The 16,384-nt window shown below is 29.7% G+C and overlaps 1 protein-coding gene across 4 annotated transcripts; it reads right to left on the reverse strand.

Moving 5' to 3' along the window:
- Window positions 1–351: 351 nt before the first annotated feature.
- On the reverse strand, window positions 352–16,384 carry Gpdh1 (Glycerol-3-phosphate dehydrogenase 1). Of its 4 annotated transcripts, XR_015838411.1 has the most exons (10): window positions 15,893–16,280; window positions 15,533–15,710; window positions 8,444–8,584; window positions 7,569–7,676; window positions 6,072–6,218; window positions 5,189–5,372; window positions 4,586–4,739; window positions 3,588–3,680; window positions 1,090–1,203; window positions 464–601 (listed from the first exon to the last, which is right to left on the reverse strand). XR_015838411.1 is itself a non-coding variant. In XM_088269100.1 (9 exons), the coding sequence occupies exons 1-9, from the start codon at window positions 15,934–15,936 to the stop codon at window positions 568–570; spliced, it is 1,083 nt and encodes a 360-aa protein (XP_088125226.1). In that variant the 5' UTR covers window positions 15,937–16,384; the 3' UTR covers window positions 352–567. The 4 variants fall into 4 exon arrangements, 3 of the variants coding, with proteins under 3 accessions (XP_088125226.1, XP_088125227.1, XP_088125228.1); XM_088269100.1 differs by lacking the exon at window positions 1,090–1,203 and having other exon boundaries at window positions 352–601; window positions 15,893–16,384; XM_088269101.1 differs by lacking the exon at window positions 464–601 and having other exon boundaries at window positions 1,037–1,203.

Genomic DNA, 16,384 nt, shown 5'->3' on the forward strand with positions numbered 1-16,384 from the left:
AATTGATGTTTGATGTGGTTATTCAAACTGGTGAATTTTAGGATACAAAATTAGATTTAGGATTTCTTGGAAGCGATGACACTCACATTTGAAGCATAATGCAATTAGGGACATATTAAAACAAAATTAATATGTTCTATCACGATGGCTAAAGTACACAGAAGTTAATTTTACATGAACAACAAAATGATATATGGTGCCTTAGAGTGTACAACTGCCCTATATTCCTCAGGGAGTTAGAAGTTCTACATCCTGTTCATGAATATGTACAAGCTAGAAGTGTGAACCAAAATATGCACAACATTCAACATTCATAAAACATTTTGAGGTGTTAAAAAAATGAAACAAATGTGTATGAGAAATAAACATTTATTAAGATGAATGACAATGTTTAAATGTCTGCCTAAAAGTGGTAATTATTTTATGTTCAACTGCCTTTTCATTTTATTTAATTCATAATAAGTCAAATTAATCTCCGGGGTACAAAAAAGTTTTTAAAAAAACTAACTAACAATATATTTTAAGTAAAATAAATGCTGTATAGTTTGTCTTTCCAAATTGAACATTTCAAAGAGAACACTTTGCTGGGAGTTGTCCTTTCCTAAAAGTGTGTGAAAAATTCATTGTTAGCATTTAATAATAATAAAAAATTGCTTATATTAAGAAAAGAAATCTCATTACTTGAAATAAAAATATGAATTTTTGCCATTGAGATACACAAAAATTGTGTGAATTAATTTAACTTGATAGCCAAAAGCGGGGATTTTAAAAAGCAACAATAAATTAAACAATAATTTTTTTGGTGTTAAAAAAAGGAATTTAACAACAAGCTTTATTATTGCAGATATGTTTAAGTGGTAATTTATTAAAATAATTATCAAGTATTATCACTTGATATAACAATATTATAAATATCAAAATTTTGGCAATTGTAACAAAATATATCTTCTTTCAGACAATGAACGTTACATGTGAGGTTAGTTAACCTCATTTGCATAATCTTCCTTTGAATTATTTATATATGTAGTGCAAATCAAAAAATGGTACGATAGACAGTATTAATTTAATGTAAAGCCATGCATAACTTACATTATACAGCCACGGGAGGTTTGTGCAGGGGATAGGAAGGGTAGGATGGAACGGGATGCAAAATAATGTGAAACTTGAAATCTTCAATAAATGGTAATTCTTTTGGGAGCAAATCTATATAGAGGAAAATGGATAATTAAAAGAGTTGCACTTTTATAATGTACTATATAATTAAAAGCAATAATATGCATTTTTCAAAACTATTCAATCTCGAACAAGACTGCTTTAAAAGTTACATTTTAAGAAGCTAGCAGAAAAGTAACATGGTTTTTGTTTAATAAGAGTAATAAACATACCCTTCATGTATACTAAAATCCCAACAATTCTATCTATTATAATTATTAATTAAATCAATATATATATAATTATAGATTTTTATCAATGGTAACATTTAATATACATACATATTATATATGTAAGTACGCATTTATATTTACTAAATTAAAAATCAAAATAACATTTTTAAGTGTGCCATGCACACAACTGCATAATATTCGAGTGAAATATTTCATATTTGTATATAAACTCGTTTAAAATAAACTTACATCTGTTATATATTTTTTTCTAGTGATAACATGTATTAATTAATTAACTGTCAAGTTGAAATTCAATAACGAAATGTGAAGTGGTATTTATTTTATTGTGTTGGCAAAAAAATATATAACTATGTATGTTCCTTACAAATATACATGTTAATCAAGTAAAATAAATGGTAATCATTCAATATATTCCTTGCATTAAAAAAATATTGATTGGAAACAATTTGTATTCTGTAAAATGACACACTTTTCACATACTGATAGTATCAGTATGGACAATAATATGCTAATAAAATATGGTCATATAAATATATATTATGTAGTCTACGACTCTATTTTCAAAGTTTTAACTCAAATATTTTATGATAAACATAGAAGTAGGAGGAATGTCAATGATAATATTCTTCTAAGTAAATTATGTATGTAATACGGATGTCCTCAATAGACAGCTGTATTAGAATCAGAATATTTATATTTTAGCACTACATACCAAAAACATAAACACATACTAGTTTTATCATTATTTTAAACGCACGCTACTTCATTCTTAACGTGAATTGTGTTGGATGTAGTATATCTTGGATTAATAAAATTGTCATTGAAGTTAAGAAACATTTGATTGTTGCATGAACGCCAAGGAAAACCGGTTTTTAAAAGGGAAAGGTACTTTGGACATTATTATTTATTATTTCATTACATATTTATCTTTGAGCGAAGGAAGGAATTTAAACATTTACACGTCAAATCAGCATACATACTGATTGAGTATAATGCTTGACTCTAGTAACTTCTTCAGTTGGTTTTATAAGATGTTGAGATATTTATTAAAATATGTGCCTATAAAATACGCATGTCTTTCAATGAACACCTTCGTATCAGTTCCTTTATAAGTACTTACAATTTATAAGTACTTTACTAGATCTAGAAAATACCATTACTTAATACACCTAACTGAAAGTATTGCACTCAAAAATGTTAAAGGTATAAACAATAAATTTAAAGGCTACAAAAAAGTTTAAATATCTATAAAAAATGTAAAATTTCAACCTCAATAAATAATTCAAAAGTTTAAAAAAGATTTATGTACATATAACGTAATTCCGTTTTACGGGAAAAAGAAATTTTCAGGTAACAATTTTATAATTTATGTTTAAATTATTTAAAATAATTTATGTACATGATTTAGTTAAATCTGCACCGTTTAATCAAAAGCACCAAATTCTTATAAAAATTAGTGATATTTTACGTTCACATTACATTTTAGTATAAGTTTTCTCTTGTAAATTTACATTATTCAGTAGTCGGACGAATGAACATACTGACAGATTTATCTCGTTTCAAGGAAAGAAAAGATGCTTCAGGCAATATTATAATAGTTATTAGTTTTGCATTCCAAAAAATTATTAATAAAAAGGCATATTATCAATCGACAAATGTCAAATCCATTGAAAGAATAGGTAAAGCATAATTGTATTTACATGATTTTTTAAACTTATAAAATAAATTAAAATTGATAGTACATATTTAACGAAACTCTTATTTTTTTAAAATCCGCTCATATTACCTATAGAAAATTATCCGATTCAGTTACTGAATTTAAAATGTTTCAAACGTCAAAAATAATGTAATGTTAATCATACAAAAAGCAATCTGGAAATACATAAAATGTTAATATTTTATATTACTCAATATATGTATGTATGATAGGAATAAAATTTTGCTACAAAATCAATTACTAATACATGTGACAATACACACTCACACTTATACACAACGAAAAACACTCCTAAATACAATGAAACTAAAATATAGACTGCTCAGAAGGTTAGTTACACATTTCAAACTTTTTTACATTTACGTTGTTTTGTATTTTTTTACCAACAGTAATTTAAATATATTAGGTACATTTTGAAAGTATAGCTCTACAGGTTTAAGAGATGATTGGAAGCGTGCGCTTACATATGCTCCGGGTGGCTGCGAATGCAGTCAATCAGGTCAACCGCCTTCAGCTCGCCGATGCAGATGCGGTGGATGGCAGTGAACAATGGAAACCTGGATAACAATATGATAATATAATGAAACTGCTTACAGTGCTGTAGAACCTAAATATTATCAGCACAACCCTGTGACATTACAGCCAAATTAATAAAAGCTATAAGCTTACTCCAATTGTTCAGAAGATGCATTTAAATCATTTTTACTCGCATTCTTTCATACAACTGAGAAGTGTCAACATTCTACAATGACAATATAAATACGTTTTTACATTACGGATTTGCAACTATGCAGATACAGTTAAAACTTGAAATTGAAGATACCGAAATTGGAAAAATATTTCAAATATCCGATAACACGAAAAAAAATTGTTTTTTAAAAAAATATTGATATTTTCATATAAAAGCTAGAGAGAAGTAATGTTTTAAAAAAAAAAATAGAGCCTAGTATGTAGTTTTAATAAACTTAAAAAAAAATCTTTTGTATTTTATTCTTGTAATTTTATAACTAATGTCAAATTACTAAATGTTTTGTATGAATAAAATCGTTCGTAAAAGCAGATTTTAGATCCAACAAAATTGGAATTACCGTAGAAGATTTTGACTATATTATAAAATAAACGTACAAACATTACATTTCAATTGATAAGGCTTGCAATACATCTTTTAATAGCCAATATATTGTATGGGAAGACTAACATAATAGATCATCAATATATATTACAAAACGATATGGATATATTTTCATGCTGCAGAGGCTCATTATCTTTACACATTTTTTTATGACAAGTGATAAGTTTCATATGATAGATTGGGTGCAATAACCAATTGGGTTTCTGTTGTACTCAGCTACGATAACCAGAAGGCATATCTTTAGTTTATTCAAACAACATCAGAAAGTAATGTTTTGAGATGTCAAAGATCATCATTTTATTTTGTATGTAAAATCAATTTTTTTATTACTTGTTTTCCATTCCCTTGAGTTTGAGCATGTGATTGACTTCCTCGGCGGTGAAAGGACCCTGCAACTTCTGTCCATTCAACATTTCTACCTCCAACTCCTTGATAGATTTTCCGGTTTTGACAAAAGCTTCTGACACACGCCTATTACGGCCACCTGGAACAAAATTAACCAATTTTATTGAAAATTTTACTAATTTATGAACCGTATTTATGCCTATTTTCAATAAACAAATTGAAACTATCTTTTCATATCTCTATTATTTTACTTTGATGCAAATTTCATCATTTAGTAAATAAAAAATATTTTAAAATTTTTTTCAAATTTTTTTTTCAAGAGATATATTTGTGTGCTTATAATATAAACAAATGAATATTTAAATTTCATACAGGCATACACAGCCCGTTATTTAAAATAGATATCAAGTTGTGGTAGAGTGGGTTCGAACCTAGAAACTCTGACTCAGAGTCCGTGACTCTAACTACGGGACCACAGCCAGACACATTGTAATTACATATTACTAATTATGCTGTTTATTTTATTTTTATTTTATATGAAGTCTGGGGTATTTCTGTTATCCTGGAATAATAGTGTATAGTTCTAACCGTAGCAAGTGGTGATGAGATCCGCAACTCCGCAGGATTCAAAGAATGTGCTTAGCTTGCTTCCCGGGTAGAACACGTCCACAAACTTGATCATCTCCATGAGACCCAATCGGATGATGGCAGCCTTAGTGTTGTCACCGAAGCCAAGACCGTCCACGAAACCAGCGCCACAAGCCACAATATTCTGTTAACAAAATTGACTTATGTTACAAATACCCTTGTTACTTTGTTCAAGAATTCACAGGGAACTCTTCTTTTCTTTTGACCCTTATCTGCATCCAATGAAGTGTTGGAAACCGCATCAGATTGATGCAATGTTACCTTTAATGTTAATTATATAAAGGCAAGGTGATCACTTCTATATTTCAAGTACCAGTCCAAGATGATATTAACACATTGTTTGCGGGAAACGCTTTAAAGTGTATTTTATAAACTGTTGGTAGAGAGCGAGTGACGCTTAAAAGTGCTCTATTTGTTCACTTTTGGTAGAACGCGAGAGATGCCAAAAAACAAATTGTAATGGATTTGCGATTGCTTGTGATTAGATACTGGGGGTCGGGCGGCAGATATCGGAGTATAGTCAGGGTCAGGATGAAGGAAAAACCGCCCAACAACAATGTGTTAATTGAATATCGGAGTAAAAAATCAATTTTATTTATTATGACCCCCCTATAAAATCCAAACCATGAATTTGGTAATTACCGAAAATTTAAGAAAAATAATTGAAGAGACAAGAAATTCATTTCACTATTTTTTTTTTTTTTTAATTATTTCTTAAGTTAGCTTATATTAAAACTAATATAAACTATTATATACTATGGCAAAATTATAATTATTTTAGCCCGAATCAACGATCTTTTACTGTATAAAAGCTACACTATACCTTTAATGCACCACAAATTTCAACAGCATCTTCATCATCTACAACGACGACCCTGAAGTTGTGTGTCTGAATCATGTCCCTGAGGACCGGGGCAAGAGTAGCGTCACGGCACCCAATGGTGGTCTCGCAGAACTTTTCTTCGGCTACCTAAATGAAATTATTTTATTTTAAATAACATGCTTTATTAAAAATCATGAACCGCATAAGCTAGACAGCAATTCCAAAGAATTTAAACATAGCCTGAAAATTTAAACATAATTATCAATCTCGGTCTAAAATAACAAAAAGCATTTTAATGTGTGCAGATTAAGCTACTTAAATGTTATCAAACACTGGGAGTGATGTGTACACAGTGCATAGGCCACCTGTTATACTGGCCGAATTGAAACGGTGCCAAGTCAATTTTAATTTTATTTGAAAGTAAATTTAACATAACAAATTCACGAAACGTAAGAAAGTTCACTAGAAATCATTAATGTTTTACGCTATGAATTATTCAAAGTGTAAAAAAATACTTTACACTTAAATAGTATTATGTAACTGAAGTGACACAAATAGGAAAATAGTATTTTAATTTATTTTTAAAGGGCAATGGTCAAAATTTAAATTTTTTTTGGCAGCCATTAACCGGCATTGCTTTGTGAATAAAGGTCAATATAACATTACATATTTTACTGTAAACCAAGTCAGTACCGCAATAATGAAGTCTCAAATTGGAGAATGAACGTAGAAACAACAACACTTGTTCTCTATATGCTGACATAGGTTTGATTGATGGCCATAGTAGTTTATTAACCACTTAACAGTCGAATTTTGGCAAGAAAATTTGTCGGTGCTGGAAATCATCACCAAACGACTCGAAACAGGACTACCCGAACACTGCTCGGATTAGCCAATAAAAACAAATACATAAATATATTTGGCTTGGGTAAATCAATACCACCAAGTTGGAATACTGTTTACCCGAGCAGCACTCGGACTCATCAATGCAACACAAACTCCTTGCCCGAGTCACCCTCGGGAAAAATTGGCAACTGGTGAATTAAATTCAATATTTTTGATATTTTTGGAAAAAACATAGCTACAATTAAAAAAGGGGTTAGTAGAAAGTCATTCTCTGTTTACTCTCCACCAATAGCCTAGTTAGGTTACGGGTGGGGGGGTGAACCACTCTCTTTAATTCCTGTCCTTCCCTTCTCCTTTCTGCAAAATCATACCATACCCTTACCCTTTTACTCCCTTCCTCACACACATTCCCACTCTTTTTTATTTTATTTTTTATCTAGTGATGTTTTTGATCGTTATTATTATAACATAAATGTGAAATTGTGTGATTGGCTTTTTTTATGAATGTAACTATTTTTTATTACATACTTTTACTATATGTAAAGCTGTACAATTCCCGAATAAATAATAAAAAAATCTAAATAAAAAAATTAATAAAAATATTCAGTACTTTTTTGGGTCTTGTGTGTTAATTACATACAATTATCTTACCTCTCCAGCCAAGTTAGCTCCCATAAGGACATGGCAGGGAATCTTCAAGTTCCGTGTGACAATGTGAGAAATAAGGTCGATTCCACCTCCCTCGGCAACATCAAAGCCCTAAAATATGATGGACACAATTTTAAAGTTAAAGAAGTGTCGGATTGTGGTCCCGTGGTTTGTGTTGCGGACTCTCGAGTCAGAGTTTCTTGGTTCGAACCCACTCTACCACAATTTGACACCTATTTCTAATAATGAGCAGCTTAGGCTCAGAAATAGTATGAAATTGAAGTATTTTTGTAAATAATAACACAAATATATATTTTTTAATTAATCAAGGGAATGTCCAGATTTTGGTTATAAATTGTCCAAAAATAACAAATTTGTATGTAATTTAATTTGTGGACAGTGGCTACTTTAAATAACCACCAAAAAGAAAAAATGGACATCATTTTTGAACATCCATAGTAATTTTGTGATGCCAAAACTAAATTCATTTTTAACATATAGAAATCAAATGAAGTAATATAATAGAAGAATGTTAGCTTATTCAATAATAAAAATAAAACACGAATCAATAATGACAGGCCATAAGTTTATATTTATTAAACTATTTAACAGCGAATGAAAATAGGCACCTAGAACTGTGAAAAGTCAGAAATATTAAAAATGAAATTTGAATACTAATATACTAATAATAAATAAATATGAAAGTGATTTTTTTTCTTTTTGTTGATAGGATGTTGAGTGATGTTTTTCTATTTTTACCAAAACTGATATGTTACAAACAAATTCTTGGACAAGGTAATGAGTTTTTTTTATCTCAAATGCAAGGGAATTTTGGTTTATTTGACCTAACTACTAGCTAGATTAGATTAGGAACTCACTTTGATGAGTGAAAGCGCAGCTGCCGTAGGCTTGATCTTTCCGAGTAACGTGGAGCAGAGCGTACGGATAAACTGATGCGGGACAACAAATATTAAGATATCCGCATCCTTTGCCGCTTCGACAACATCAGGCACGGCAACCTGAAAATAATAAATAAAAAAAATCCTTCATGGCATCGGTTCTTTCTCATTCAATGTTATTTAAAATTGGCATCGGGCAAACTTATCTTTTATGCACACTGACTTTTTTTGTAAATGGAGTTTTCTTTACATTGTTATATATTTCTATTTTGATATTATTCTACATGTAAGCAAAAAGTATCAAACATTGCCATTTACAACATTTTGAGTATGTCCAAATACTTGTTCACAAATCTGGATTATCTTCAATTAGGAGTTATTTTTCTTATATTGTTGTTTATACATATCATCTATTTTGACATGTTAAATGACTTATTGTATCAATATTAGTAAAGCGACCAGGTGTCCTGGATTGTGGACTGTCCCGGATTTAAGTTGTTCATCCTGTATCTAACGCCATCCTGTGAAAGGGTCTCTCATTTGGGCCTTGCATATTTTTTATGAATTTTGAAATGACATATGTCTGAAAGGTAAAGGCATTATTTCGCATAAAAAGAGTTTTTTACACATTATTTTATACAAGATGACGCACTGGACTGATACGGCATTATCATATATATATATATATATATATATATATATATATATATATATATATATATATATATATATATATATATATATATATATATATATATATATATATATATATATATATATATATATATATATATATATATATATATATATATATATATATATATATATATATATATATATATATATATATATATATATATATATATATATATATATATATATATATATATATATTTGGTTTTTTTAATTTTTTTTTTTTTAATAGTATTGCAAAGGGAAATTGCTCTCAACCTTTACCCTTTTATTTATATGAGAAGCCATATATTAATCCAACAATACATTAAAGATTACCCATATTATTTATTGTAGATACAACATTCATGATGTTCACCATATCTAAATGAAATATTCATAAGTCAAAGCTTTGTATAATAGAGTATCAAAGAGAGATATCAGTTTTATCAGACGGTGTTATTATTAGAAAAGTTTGAACCCGTTCACACACTAATGTGCCCTGTAACATCCGCGAGTGTTATCTTATCTATTACTTAATCCTAGCTAACACATCAAGAGCATGAAAACACTTAAAAAATATATGATATATGGGGCTGACAGAAAACAAAACTTTGTACATATCATAAATATCAAAGGATAAAATATTTATGTATACATCCGAGAAATAAGGTCTGGTGTACATTCCGATGATCTTGCAAAAAAATGTAGATTACCAAAAGAATGGACTTAGTTCAAGTTCAATATTTATCAAAAAAATCACATTGTAAATGAAAACACTTGTTTTTTACCACTTGAGCTACATTTATTTTAACGACTAGTTTCGGAAGCTACAGATGCTTCCATCTTCAGGTCTAAATATAAACTGTTTAAATTTAGAACCGAAGATATAACTCAAGTGGTAAAAAACTTGTGTTTTTATTAACAATTTTATCATAAACTAAATAAGAAAACGCCATACTTAACTCCAAATTACAAATATTTATAATTTGGTATTTTCACATCCAATTATAAGAACATTAGAAACATCAAAACAGTTTTTTTTCTGTAAATGAAGAGAGTAGAATAAAAACTATATTTAATTAAAAAATATGATGTCGGAATTATAAGTAATTGCCATAAAACTCTAAGAAACTTGAAGATGCCAAAGATGGGAATCAAGTCATATTATTTATTATTATAAATTTATGGTTTTTGTACAACAGGTTAGTAAAATAAAAATGTATGATAAAAAATACTACAAGAAATGTAAATGCAACTGCTCGGCAAATTTTATTAATTGATTCCATAAAAATGCATCAAATTGGAGTCATTCACCAGAAGCCGTAAAAGGTTGGTCCCCAAATCTTAAGTAAAATGTGCGCAATGGGAAAAATACACACATAACATCATAATAAACTGAATTTGTACATTATATCAGATTTTTGTTTGAATTAAAATATTGAATATTTCTTTTTTTTTTTAAAGGAATAACTCTAAAGCGTCTTTTTTAGATGCTTGTCTGCAGGTAGGATAGAAAGGATAGGGAAGGTAAATGTGAAAAATACATCACAAACACCCAGACCAATTGAAAATAAATCTTTCTTGAATTCATTTTGCAATTGGCAGGAATCGAACCCGCGATGCCAGTTTTGCAGTCGAGAGTCTACCCAACTACGCTACAGCGCCTGCCTTTAAAAATTATGCTTTTGAAATACTTCATGCATAATATTCAATAACAAAGATATACATTTCATCTTCTTCTTCATCTTCAAACCCTTATCCGCACCCCAATGGTGCACAGAGCACTGCGCCATATAAATGTAGTGTAATCTTGATTGTTAACACATGAAGGAAAGGTGATCAGCCCTCCGCTTCAAGTACCGGTAATATAGAAAAAATATTAGAGTTTAAAAATCACTTATATTTATTCGACTCCCCCCCTGGGTATCGAACCCGGGACCTCCAGAACGGTAGCCGAGCGTGCTGACCATTACACTACGGAGGCGGACACATTTCTAGTAAGTTGAAAAAGTGAAAATAATTGTCATCTAATGAATTACTTATGCAATTTTAATTTATATTCTGATAAAATTTTATGTATACAATTTTTAAAAAATCCATACTTTGAAACCCAAAATAAATAATCACATATTACATCAGGCCTTGAATTATGAGCCAGATTGAATACAATACATATGAACATTGACCGCTACATACACATAGATTTACTAGGACATTTGAACATGTGGAAGACCATTCATGCCAAATGTAGCAACAAAAAAAACTGGTCAAAAGTCTATTGAAATATGGACAACCTTGTAAACAAACAAAAACTACTGGTCTAGCAGCTTGGCGTTTCTTTTCTTTTTTTTTAAATAATTTTTCGTTTAATTATTAATTTTTTCTAAACAAAAATCAAATGGACTTGAAAATATATATCGCCTTACTTACTAACGACATCATATTTATAAAAAATAATTAATGGAATGATATTCATTACTTTAGAACAAATTGGTTTAGACTTTGAACAAAACCATTAAAATAAAGGTGATGACACCATCCAGGCAAATGTAAAAAAAACAGCTAAGAATATGTGAAAATTGTATTTTTAGTACAAGACCTTCCACTTCCAAAAAGTATCTAAAAATTACACACTCCAAAGGGGGGTATTTGAAAGACCCAAGCGGTATTCGTAAAAATATTTTTTATAATAATAATATGGAGTGTGAGTCAAACGATATATTGAAGATAATAAATTGAGAATCATACGTTTTGAATATTTTTAAACAAGAATATTTGTAAGTATTTATTAGTTGCCGAAATATTTGTAAGTATTATTATAAAGATTACAAAAAATATTAAATTGGTATAATGATTATCAAGTTATCAAGTAAAAAGTTGTTTTAAGGGGATTTCAAATCTCCCTCTTAGATCCATGTAGGTTAAATACTTTTTTGACTTTTGTTTTGGTACTGCGCAATCATTCATAATTTATAATACTAAATATTTTCATAGCCTAGTGACTTTTGAATGTTGATCTGTAGTTAGGAAAAAAGTTTTATGAGGATCAAACTCCATTAATGATGTCAGAACATCTTAATCCAATTTTAACGGTCTTCCAATTTCAGGAATGTTCTTGAAGTACCTACCGCTAAATCATTTTTTTGGACATTTATTTATTTCGATAACTATCAGTTCCTTTTTTAAAACGTTGATTGCCTTCAATTTGTTCAAATCTAAAATGACATGCTATGATACAACTTTTCTTTTTCAATTGTAGGTCCTGTCCTTTTTACTACTGACATTCAAAAACAGTAAAATACACATATAATAAATATATAGTCAACCCTCGCTTTTATATGGTAACCAAAAATATTTGTTTCCTGAACTGTTTTGTAGTAACCTAAGTCCAAAGTATGCATAAATTTTTTAATTATTTATTAAAATTTTAATTATTACTCCCGATATTATGATTTCAGTTTAAGAGACAATGCACCTATTAAATAATACATCTTTTATTCTAATACATATTGGCTTTGACCCTGAACGATAAATGACATTAAATTGTAAACGCATGCCAGAAAATCTATGCGGCATTGAAACATTAAAGAATGAGAAATATTGAAACAGTGCAACACTTGGCAGCTTTTGGTATATATGCACTACAAAATATGTTCATGGCAACCCAATGTGGATCAATGTTATCGATAAAGAATTTCAGTGGCTTAAAAAAGATGCATATTGAAATACGTTATTATACAATGTTACATAATATTGTATAAGAACAGATTATTTAGATTTTTTTATTTCAAAATTCCCTCAAAAACATATTGAATATTCCTAAATATATTCTACCCGAACGACATGATTCAAGATCTGTCACCGAATAATAGGTAATTGAATACAGAACGCTGAAAATAATGGTATTTTATCCTTAACATACAGAACCAAATGCTAAAATAACCCCTTTTATGTGTATGATACTATTGACCAGCGCTTTTTTTTCATGTAACGCCGTTCCACCGCGTTACATGGAAAAAATGGGCACCTTTTTTTAGGGAAAATTTTTTTTTTCAATTTTTAAAATCAATGAAACATAGTTATGTTTGCGCTTACGTAATTACAATCTCAATTTATATAATTCATCAAAATGATAAAATATGGTAGTGTAATAAATATTTAAATGATATTTGAGTATATATATTTTTTTAGTAAAAAGCTTGACATGAAGTGAGTTCCAGGACCTTTTTTGTTTTAAAAAAGCTCTGCTTTTGACTATGTCAGAGGTTCATTTACTCAGTCATTGGTAGTGATGCTGTGATTGGTTGGAAAACTGTTTATAGTAACTTTCCACTTGTAGAAAATTTTTGTTTAAAGAGGCAAAATAACTAATTTTATTCACTTATCCAGAAAAATTACACATTTTAATTAAATACTCAATGTAAGACTTTTTTGTGTTTCACTAAGATTAATTTTTATTTATTACTTTAAAAGATTGTTTAATATTCCAAGCAACAATGATGACAATTTAATCTGTAAATTTGTTTTTATTTTTACCGTTATCTACAATATTATCGCTCACTACTCTTGCTAAGTATATGAAAAGTTACTCTAATGTTAAATTATATAATAGCAATAAAATTTTCATTGAATAATATTACTGCAAACACAATGGATACCTTGAATATTCAATGATTTATCTATGTAATTATAGAAAGTAATTAAGATAATAATCAATGGCCAATTCAAAACATTGTCTATAATTGTACAGGTCCTCACCAAAACGTTACACTTCCATTATAAATGATTTTAAGTAATTTTATTATGATTTTAAGGAAAATTGTTACCTTTTGCTGCGATTTAATGATTTCATATTGGTTTAACACAGGATTGGTCACGTTTTGTCACAACTTTAATTAAGATTTTGATAGAACACAGTAAAGAGAAAAGATTTGCATTTAAAGGATTTTTTTGTGAAATATTGGAAAAGTAACTTTTAGGGGACCTCCACAATTAATAAATCTTAACAAGGAATATTTAATTTACAATTTTAATTATACAAAAAAATATACCCTGTCTCATGATTAAATTAAAGTGACCCGAGAAGCACTATGTGAGAAAAATGATGAAAAAAAAGAAGCATAAATCTTTAAAAAATAAATATATTTATATGTAATTTACATCTTCTTCTCTTCTCCAAACCCTCATCAGCACCCGATGGTGCATAGGACACTGCATCATATAAACACAGTGTTATCTTGACCGTTAACACATAAAGGAAGTGTGATCAGCCCTCCGCTGATAACAGTCCAGGGTAATATTGAATAAATATTAGAATGAAAAAATCACTTTTTTTATTTGTTTTTTTGATGCCCTCAATTTATATCTAAGTAAGTACTTGAAAGCATTGGTATTTTGTGTCCCAATCATGATCATTGTTCACCTCCGCAGTGTAAATGTAAGCGCGCTTAGCTACCGTGCTGGAGGCCCCGGGTTCGATTCCCAAGGTTTTTTATTATTATAGTTAGACTTGTTTTATTTACTTTTTTTTTTTTTAAAGAGAAATATTTGTGTTTTTATGATTTCCATAAACATTTCCATTTCATACTATTTCTGTAATACAAATAGGTATCAAATTGTGGTAGAGTGGATTCGAATCGAGAAACTCTGACTTAAGAGTCCAAGACACTAACCACGGGACCACGACCCGACACATTTATTTATTTTATATTGGGCTAAGTTTTTTTTACAATTCTTATTGTTTGTGTTTTATTTTTCTGAACTCAACGACTTTTAAATTATGTAATTACTAAATAAAAAATAAAATAACCCGATATTTTTAGTTTTATTTTTCTGATAATTACCATGGACTCGTACTTGAAGCTTAGGACTGACACCTTGCTTTCATGTAAATAACGATCAAGATAACACTGCGTCAATACGATTCAGTGCCCTATGGACATTGGGTGCAGATAAGGGTTAGAAGAAATGTCATCAATTTGTCTCAATGAGCTTTACATGTGTTACTCAAAGCCAAGTCCCCTTGTAACTCCTCTTTTTTCTTTTCCTTTTCCTCTCCTCAATTGATAGTCCCTACTATTCCTCCTCCATTTTCTTTCCCGTATGGCAATAATATCCTTCAACCTGGGGTCCTTCGCTTACATTGTCTATATCCTATCAAATTTATTGGTACTTGGACCAGGTTTTGTTGTTGTAATAGTCTAAAAGTACAGGTGTGAAATATTCAACGCCATATTTAACTGCAATTTTAAACTATTCATAAAATACTAAGGGCTTTGCTAATTTCTTAAATTGATTTTTTTAAATGAAATCATATTTTAATGATGCGGTACTTTTCACATTACATTCATACAGCCTTAAATTAATCTACTAATTGACCAATGAGTTACTTACAACATTTGATGGCAAAGTGTGTCCGGGCAAATATTTGACATTTTCGTGAGTTTCATTTATGATTTCAGTCAGCTTCTTTCCATCGATCATTTCTTCGTACACATACATCGTGACGCGATCTTCAAAATTCGGGAGCCTGGCTGCATTGTACCCTACGATTTTAGCGATGGCCGAACCCCTGATTTTAAAAAAAAAACAAAATTTTAATCAATCTTTCGGTGATAAGAACGGATAATACATATTTTTATCAATCTGCAAAACAACGTAACATATGGTCAATTTATTTCGACCGCAAACGGCCTAGTGATATAGTAAAATATAAATAAACAAGTATCAAAATGGTAAGGTTATGTCACTCACCAATTTCCCGAACCCACGATACAGACATTAATTTTAGTTGACATTGTCGAAGCACTTGTAATCCGCACACAAAACAACGAGAACGACCGTTGTTCAAGAAACTACTGAGCGAACTGCAGCAGGCGACGGATTTTTCACGTTTCTAATCTCTAAAGGAATTGGCGCTAAAATTGATAAACGTCATAACACGCGTATGAAAAATATACTACGTGAACTTTGGTCAACGTTAAAGGAATGCTTTTTTGACTGCTGAACGCATATTACACATTCACTTGCACAATAATCACAAACCACCTTGAAATCTTCATTTTACGATAGTAGAAGGAGAAATACGGGAACTGCTTTGACTGCTGGCTTTAAGGTTCGAACGGCCTTGTGACGTCACAACTGCAGATAAAAATATGTAGCGAGAAGTGAGAATAGAATCATATCTACCTACCGCCTTGTAGGTAGGCATGAAGTACTTAAGTACCCACTAGATATCTAGTGACT

This window comes from Brachycentrus maculatus, unplaced genomic scaffold (assembly GCF_059751285.1).
Source record: "Brachycentrus maculatus isolate JH-2025_06_01 unplaced genomic scaffold, ASM5975128v1 h1tg000339l, whole genome shotgun sequence".
NCBI classification, from domain to species: Eukaryota; Metazoa; Arthropoda; class Insecta; order Trichoptera; family Brachycentridae; genus Brachycentrus; species Brachycentrus maculatus.